At 60.1% G+C, this 7731-nt stretch overlaps 2 protein-coding genes across 2 annotated transcripts; both read right to left on the bottom strand.

Moving 5' to 3' along the window:
- Window positions 1-1717: 1717 nt before the first annotated feature.
- LOC114057000 (hemoglobin subunit alpha-A) lies at window positions 1718-2568 on the bottom strand. The gene is made up of 3 exons (XM_027882735.1): window positions 2406-2568; window positions 2051-2255; window positions 1718-1947 (listed from the first exon to the last, which is right to left on the bottom strand). Exons 1-3 carry the CDS (start codon window positions 2498-2500, stop codon window positions 1819-1821), a joined length of 429 nt encoding a protein of 142 aa, XP_027738536.1. The 5' UTR covers window positions 2501-2568; the 3' UTR covers window positions 1718-1818.
- Window positions 2569-4834: 2266 nt separating this feature from the next.
- Window positions 4835-5738, bottom strand: LOC114057001 (hemoglobin subunit alpha-2). The gene is made up of 3 exons (XM_027882736.1): window positions 5594-5738; window positions 5275-5479; window positions 4835-5007 (listed from the first exon to the last, which is right to left on the bottom strand). Exons 1-3 carry the CDS (start codon window positions 5683-5685, stop codon window positions 4879-4881), a joined length of 426 nt encoding a protein of 141 aa, XP_027738537.1. The 5' UTR covers window positions 5686-5738; the 3' UTR covers window positions 4835-4878.
- Between the last annotated feature and the right edge of the window lie 1993 nt (window positions 5739-7731).

Raw genomic sequence — 7731 nt, 5'->3', positions numbered from 1 at the left:
CCCGATAAAGCACCACGGCTTGAGGTCCCCATCTGGTGGCAGCAGGGACAAATGGCTGGGACGACACGAGCTCAGCGGTTCTTTGGCCGAAAACAGAACCCTGGGAAAGTGCTGTAGAGCCGGGGAAATGCCCACTGCCACCCCACGTGTGCTGCACACCCCACGAGGGCACAGCACAGCTTGGGAGCATCTGGAAGTGAAACCACAAGCTGGGGACAAAGTGCCACCCTCCACGTACATACCACCCCCACGCTGCTCTTACACCTTGCCTCTTGCACCCACCACGCTCGGGACCGTGAGGGTTTGGAGGAGCCCAGGTCTGAGCTGGATTCGGTGCTGGCTCTTCCCAGTGCTTTACACACCCACCCACAGTGCCTCGCACACCCGCGTGCCCTGAGCCCCCACCACGCCCCGCTCGCTCCAGGATCCCCAGGGAGGGGGATCCTCTCTGTGGAGCACAGCTGTGCCCACAGCTCTGTCTGGGTAATGTTGGCTGGAAGGGTGGAACCTGCTCCAACACCTGTGCCACGCAAAGGTGGATCAGGTTGGCCAGTGATGCCCTGACCAGCTCTCTCCTCCTTCCTCACCGTGCCCAGGGGTGGTCAGCATGTGGAGTTGCGATGTCTGTGGTGCTCTGTGGGAGAAGGTCCAGGGGCTGGAGGGCCTCTCTCTCTCTCTCTTTGGAGTCCTTGGAGTCTCTCCTTTCTCTGTGCATTTACTGACAGTGACTGCAGGCTATGGGGCCGGGGCAAGTGTCCATCCTTACAAGTGGCAGGGATCAAAGGGGACCATGGCAACATGAACCTGTGAACCCTGGGGCTTTCTTGAACCTTCCCCTGCTTCAACAAGCATCTTGATAGTGACATGGGCAGCCTTACTCAGCACCTGGCAGGTTGTAGCCCCCCAGGACTATCTGCTGCCCCATCTCCCACCACACCCACAGCTGGAGGAGAGCCCATGTTCTCCTTTATCAGCCCCCCACGGCTGCCCTGCTGTGGGCTGTGATAAGGGCTGGAGGCTGTGCAGACACCAGCACCACAGCACCCCACACCCCTCTACTGCCTGGGCTCCTTTCCCTGCCCTGACACCCCCCACACTGCTGGATCTGGAGCTGAGCCCCATCTGCTCCCCTTGCAGTTCCCCAGGACCCCCCCAAAGCGATACCCTATTAATGCAGCATTAGGTGGAGACAGAAGAAGTCCTACACCACTGCACAGCTCTGTGTGCTGGGGGTGCACAGAGAGATGTCCTGGTGCTGGGAGCCCCTGGGGTGCCCTCACTGTGCCACCACACAGAGGGGCAGAGGTGCAGGGGCCCCCTGAACCCACCGTCTCCCACGAGCATTTCCAGAAGGAGATGCTCTGCAATAACTCTTCCTGAACAAGGGGTGCACGGGGCTGGTGGTGCAAGAGGGGATCCCAGCGCAGAGCTCTTCTGGGACAGCCTGGACAGGCTGGGGCTGCAGGAAACCCCCGATCCTCTGTGAGTCTTTCCCCACCACTGGTCATGGAAATGCTCTGCTTGCTCTCGGAGCCTCATGGCTGGCAGAGCAGTGTCTGCCTGTTGGGTGACACCCCCCCCCCCCCCAACCACTGCTAAACCAGTGCCCATTTCCTCCATGTGCCCACCTGGTGGGGGGGACCCCCAGTTCAGACCCCCGAGGCAGATCCCTTCTGCTCCCTCCCCGCAGGCAGCAAACAGAGCAGGACACCAGAGCTGGAGCACAAATGCAAGAGATTTTATTTCAGAACATTTGACTGCTCGCTGTTGGAGGGCTGGTGGTGCCCCTCGGGTCCAGCTCCAGCCACGGTACACGTCTTAACGGTACTTGGCAGTCAGGACGGTTCCCACAGCGCACAGGAACTTGTCCAGGGAAGCGTGGACCTCCGGGGTCAGGAGAGAGGGGTTGTGGCTGGCCACCACCACCAGGAAGCACTGGCCCAGCAGCTGAAAGGTAAAAAAGGAGATGGTGAGCAGGGGGGTGAGGCGAGGGGGTGGCCAAGGGGTGCAGGAAGGGAGCAGGGCTGGTCGCCCCTTCCCAGACGCTCACTTTGAAGTTGACGGGGTCCACGCGCAGTTTTTGGGCGTGGAGGTCACTGAGCTTGGAGAGGGCACCAGCGATGTCATCGATGTGGTTGGCAGCTTCGACCAGGGCAGCCGCCACCTTCTTGCCATGTCCCTTGACCTGGGCAGAGCCCTTTGCCAGGTCGAAGTGGGGGAAGTAGGTCTTGGTCTGGGGGTAGGAGGCGAACATCCTGGGGAACAGACGTGTTCAGGGACAGATGAGACAGGGATAGAGACACAGGACAGAGACAGCTGTGGATGGGGAGAGAATGGGGGCAGATGGGAGGGACTCGGGGATGGAGATGAGAGGAGAGAGGGTCCCGCCGGAGACAGACACGTACCTCTCCAGGGTCTCGGCGCCATACTCTTCGGCCTGGCCGCCGATTTTGGCGAAGACGCCCTTGACGTTGGTCTTGTCAGCAGCGGACAGCACCATGATGTCACCTTCGCCCTGGCAGCCCCCAGCACGGGTGTCCCCGCTGGCGGCCGCCGCCCTTATATGCGGTGCTGGGGCCCCGCCCGCCCCCCCCCGTCCCGCCCCGCTCCGGCCCCGTCCCGGGGCGCTGGACCCTGGCCAGGAGCGGCTGCTCCCCGGCCCCCCCGACCCGCTCCGCCCCGGCCCCGTTCCCGGCGGGGGGGCTGTGCCCCGGCACCCCAAACAAGGGACAGGGGGAGGGTCAGGGCTTGTTTCAGCGCAGGTGGGTGTTTGCCTCTCTGGCACAAGCTGACAGGAGGGGTAGGCTCAGGGTTAGGATGAGATTTAGGTTTAGGTGTAGTGTTCGGGCTGGTTTGGGTCGAGCTCAGGGTCTGCACTGGCACCGGCGGAGGAGCCCGCGTGTGTCCCCTGCCAGCACGGAGTGGGGCACGGGCTGAGGATCCCCGGGCACAGCCTGGATGAGTTCCGGCCAGCTGGTGGGGACAGGAGCGTGGGGGAGTCTGTGCCCCACAGACTGAGCCCAACACCCCCGCCCGCCTCTCGCGGCCCCGTGGGCCCCTGCAGGTACAGACTGAGCCATCCAGCAGAGCTTCCACACACGCGTGAGCTGCCCCGGCACAGGCACTGCCCTTACACACTCTGCCGTCTGACGCGGCCCCTGCACACCCTTGCACTCACCTGTGCCGTCCCTGTACACCCCCCGCCATCCAACACAGCCTCTGAGAACGCAGCTGTCCTGCTGCACCCCCTGCTTTCGTTCCCTCAGTGCACCCTGAACCCCTGCACCCCTCAGCGTGTGCCCTCTTCAGCCCCTGCTCCTCGAACCACAGTCCCACCCCTCTGCACACAGACCCCCGAGCTCCCCTGCCCCAGCCCTGTCTCCTGCACGCAGCCTGTGCTGATGCCCGTGCTGTGGGGACCGGGGGACTCCTGGGGAGGGGGGACACCTGGCAGAGCCCACGGGGATCAGCACTGCTTCAAGTTCTGTGGGAAGAAGACGCTCTAGGCCACGGTGGTTTATGGCCAGCCCCGTGTGCCCCAAATGATGAAGGCGAGGAGGGTAACAAGGGCAAGGTAGATGAGGGTGGTGAGGAAGACGAGGAGGGTGAGGGGGCCTGTGGAGCTTCCAAGAGGTTCGGGAGCTGGCACAGACCAGTAGGAGACAGTTCACACCCGTGTTTCCCCCACTGCCCACGGTTCTTATCGTTTGTGTTTGGGGGAGATTAGCACGGTCTGGCACCACTTCAGAGTGGGGAGGGAGTGGGGATGGATGGGGGAGGGACGGGAGGGGCTGATCTTCTGGGAAACAGCGGTGGGGCAGCCTGTGTGTGTCGGGGGGAAGCTGCCAAGGCAGCAGAACACTTCTGACTGGTGGCACAAGAATAAATGGGTGTAAATGCACATGAGCACACTGGGATGTAGACTGGGATGTGTCTGAGGATGGAGGGTAAGAGCTGTGGGTTCACCTGCAGGAGCAGTGGCCAGCATGGCCAGGGACTGTCAGCCGTTTGTGTGCAGGCAGGGTCCCTGCATTCCCCATACCTGCTTTCTGCACTTGAACACCCCAGGTACCCATCTCCTGCAGGAGCTCACCTCGTCCTTCTGGTGCCACAGCACAGAGCAAACCCAGGGCTGGTTTAGTATCTCACAGCCCATCAACTGTGATCAAGGATTTTTTTAAATTCAGGCTCCAAAGCCTTGAAACCAGTGTCCCTGTGCTGGTCTGCAGCTCTGCCCACCCCACTCCACGCCTGCCCATGTCCCAGGGGAAGTGCAACCACCTGGGACAGGGGCAGGGGCTCTTCCCTGGGATTTGTAGCTCAGGGGCTTGAGTCCAAGAACAGTCTTTGTGCTTAATGGTCTGTGGTGGGTTTTTTTTCACTCCCATGAATTCTCTGATTGCTTTTGGAGCTCATGTAAGCAACTTAGCTCCCACAGCATCCCTAATAAAGTCCCAAACAGCCATCTTGATAGGTGGAGATCGGCAAGATCTATCCTTCCCCCTCTCCCCCTCCCCACCCCCAGAGAATCCTTCAAAGGGACGCAAGGAACAAATTTGTCCTGGCACAGCCTTTCCCGTGCTCCCTGAAGGGGTGCAGGCACAGCCAGTGCCGGGCTGAGCTGCATTCCAGGGGCGCTGCTACCGGCTGCATCCCATGCTGGGGAGGGGTGGGAGCAGGTAGGACCCCGGGGACACCCAGGGAGCCCACGGCCGGTGCTGCCCTTCCTGTACCACATCTGGTCTCACTGGCAGCCCCCTCCCCCCGGCAGGAGCACTGCCGCCCTCCAGCCCACCCCAGCCCTCGGCCCCGGCACGGACGGACTCGGTGCTGTGGCAAAAGGGTCTTTATTGACGGCACATGGGCACAGGTGGCAGCTCATCTGTACTTCTCAGCCAGCACGGAGGCCACGGCCGACATGAACTTGTCGACGGCAGAGTGGATCTCGGGGGTGTAGTCCTTCCCCAGGTGCACGGCCAGCACCACCTGGAGGCACTGCGACAGCAGCTGCGAGGGAAAACGGGGCTTAGCACAGCTGCTAAGGGCCCCATGGCCCCTTCCCATCCCTGTCCCTCGGCCCCTGACCCCCATCCTGATCCGTGTCCACTGTCCCTCCTCCCCTGTTCCCTGTCCCCATCCTCCATCCCGATCCACATCCCCACCTCCTCTCCTCCACCCTCTACCCCTGTCCCCCATCCCTCTCCCCTGTCCCCCATCCTAATCCCCATCCTCCATCCCTGTCCCCCCTCCCCTGTCCCCTTTCCCCCCGCCTGCCTTGAAGTTGACGGGGTCCACACGCAGGTTGTAGGCGTGCAGGTTGCTGAGCTCAGACAGAGCCTGGCTCAGGTTGTCCATGTTCTTGACGGCGTTGCCCAGGGCAGCCACCACCTTCTTGCCGTGGCCACGGATCTGGTCAGAGCCGTGGTGCAGGTCGAAGTGGGGGAAGTAGGTCTTGGTCGTGGGGTAGGCGGCAAACATCCTGGGGGAGCGGGACAGTCAGTGGTGCTCACCCAGCCGGACCCCACCGCATCAGCCCCTCCGTGGGGCTCCCACCCGCTCGTCCCCCTTGCCCACGGGGTCCCCAAGCCCGCACCTCTCCAGGGCCTCGGCTCCAACATCCTCCTGGTGGCCGGACACCTTCTCCCAGACCTGCTGGACCAGCTTCTTGTCCTCGGCGGTCAGCATGGCGGCGGTTGGTGGGGTAGGCAGGGGTTGGTGGAAGCAGCACCCATGGGGACGGCCTCTTATAGCCGCCAGCACCTCTGCCCGGCCTTATCTTATCACACCGAGGGGCGGGGGGACGGCCAGCCCCAGGGAGCGGCTGTGGCTCTGCCTCGGGGGCCCCGGCTGCTTTGGGGGGCCCAGCCCTAAGGAGGCCCCCGGGGGGCCCAGCTACCCTGCCCTGCCCCCACTGCACCAGCCCCACACCAGGCTGGGGGCTGAGGGCAGCACCTTGCCAGGGGATGTCCCGTGGGTGTCACAGCCTTGTCCGCCCTGGCTGGAATGTCCTCAAGCCTCCTGTTGTGATCCACCATTCCACCTGGATGTAGCCAGGCCCCTGCCTGGCTCTGGGGGTGTTGATGTGGGTCCCACAAGTGTCTCTGGTCCTCATGCCCTCCAGGGTCAGGCACATCCAGCCCCTTTCTGCCCCAAGGGACCCCAGGGCCTCTGAGTAGGAGCCACGGGTCGTGCTGGGGGTCCACCATGAGAAACACCATCCCTCCAGCAGCCTGGAGACACCCGGGCAGGGAAGGGGATGTGCCTGAGGATGGAGGGTAAGCACTGTGCGTTCACCTGCTTTTTGAGTACGTGGTCTTCCCAGAGTCTGTCCTGTGATGCTTGTCAGGCCTGGGCTCCTTCCCTTCTTCCCACCATGACGTGTGCTCCTGCCTGTCCCCATAAACGCTGGGACATCCGATAGGGTACACGGTGGTTGGTCACACAACCATAGAATTATAGAATAATAGAATCATTCAGGTTGGAAAAGCCCTCTATTAAGCCCAAGCATTAACTCAGCACTGCCAAGGCCAACATTAAACCGTGTCCCCAGGTGCCACACCTACACACCTTCTAAATCCCTCCAGAGATGGTGGCTCCACCTCTGCCCCGGGCAGCCTGTTCCAGGGCTTAACAACCCTTCCCATGAAGCAATTTTTCCTAATATCCAACCTAAAACTCCCCTGGTGCAACTTGAGGCCATTTCCTCTGACTGCCACATCCTTCTCTCAGCCTCTGTACAAAGGCACTGGTACAAACACAGGGTTAGGGACTACCCCCTAAGTCATGGATTTAAACCTGCAGATTAGCCAAGACCCACAGATGCAGAATGCTTTAAAAGCTGCTGTGGCACACACTGAGTGACATGTTTAGAGCCACTGGGTGGCCTGAGAGCTTCTGCACCACCTTCTCCCCCCTTGCCCAAACGCAGTCCCAAAATTCCATGAATGAGACAAGAATCACTGCTTGCAGTGCCAGCTCGGGCTGCCTATCAGAGCAGGCTTAAGGCTTTGCACCCACTTTTTCATGTCAGAAGTCCCATGAGAGAGGAGATCACATTGGTGCTGTGATTTTTGGCCAAACTGGTCCTGGTACCAGGCTGATGTTGCAGATTTTTCTGAGCAGCATTTGCATAGAATCAAGGCTGTCTCTGCTTTTCACTCTGCCCTCACCCAGGGAATAATTGATTTTAGGGTAGTGGGAGGGGAGACAACCAGATGAGCCCAACTAACCCAAAAGATATTTCATACCATATAACCCCACACTCAGCAATCAAATGGAAAAGAGGGGGTTTAAGGGAGTTTTAGTGGGGTAAACCTTCTTATTTTGCTCAGGAACTGGTTGGACATCAGTTTATCCGCGAAATGCAGTGATTGCCTTTGCATCAACTGTTTTATTTTCTTTTCTTCCCTCTTCTTCCATTGAAAGCACATTAGACACCATGTCCATACCCCATGGACAGAGGCATGAGAAGACAATGCCCAGCATCACAACACATGGCAATGCAGGTTTTGTTCCCACTGAGTTTGTACATCTTAGCACATGAATTAGTACATGGATTCATTAGGATGTGAATTAGTACATGAATTTACAAGGTTTTCTGTTTCCCCCTCCACATTGTGTAGCCATTTCAGAACACCCCTGCCTGCACAGTCAGGTGCAGGTGGAGCACACGGAGATAAAAGCACAGAGACCATTGCTCACATTTGAATTATTTATTGGGTTTTGCAGATG

This window comes from Empidonax traillii, unplaced genomic scaffold (genome assembly GCF_003031625.1).
Source record: "Empidonax traillii isolate 1590-97213 ecotype Southwest subspecies unplaced genomic scaffold, ASM303162v1 scaffold111:size2041728, whole genome shotgun sequence".
NCBI classification, from domain to species: domain Eukaryota; kingdom Metazoa; phylum Chordata; class Aves; order Passeriformes; family Tyrannidae; genus Empidonax; species Empidonax traillii.
The sequence above is the reverse complement of the archived record's forward strand: the minus strand, read 5'-3'. Positions and strand labels throughout refer to the sequence as shown.

Excerpts from the sequence above, each read along its gene's own strand:
- LOC114057000 (XM_027882735.1), bottom strand. The coding sequence starts at position 2,500 with ATGGTGCTGTCCGCTGCTGACAAGACCAACGTCAAGGGCGTCTTCGCC. Across the intron at positions 2,256-2,405 it reads GGCGCCGAGACCCTGGAGAG|GATGTTCGCCTCCTACCCCC; the intron begins GTACGTGTCTGT and ends TCTGTTCCCCAG. Across the intron at positions 1,948-2,050 it reads TGGACCCCGTCAACTTCAAA|CTGCTGGGCCAGTGCTTCCT; the intron begins GTGAGCGTCTGG and ends TTTACCTTTCAG.
- LOC114057001 (XM_027882736.1), bottom strand. The coding sequence starts at position 5,685 with ATGCTGACCGCCGAGGACAAGAAGCTGGTCCAGCAGGTCTGGGAGAAG. Across the intron at positions 5,480-5,593 it reads GGAGCCGAGGCCCTGGAGAG|GATGTTTGCCGCCTACCCCA; the intron begins GTGCGGGCTTGG and ends CCGCTCCCCCAG. Across the intron at positions 5,008-5,274 it reads TGGACCCCGTCAACTTCAAG|CTGCTGTCGCAGTGCCTCCA; the intron begins GCAGGCGGGGGG and ends TTTCCCTCGCAG.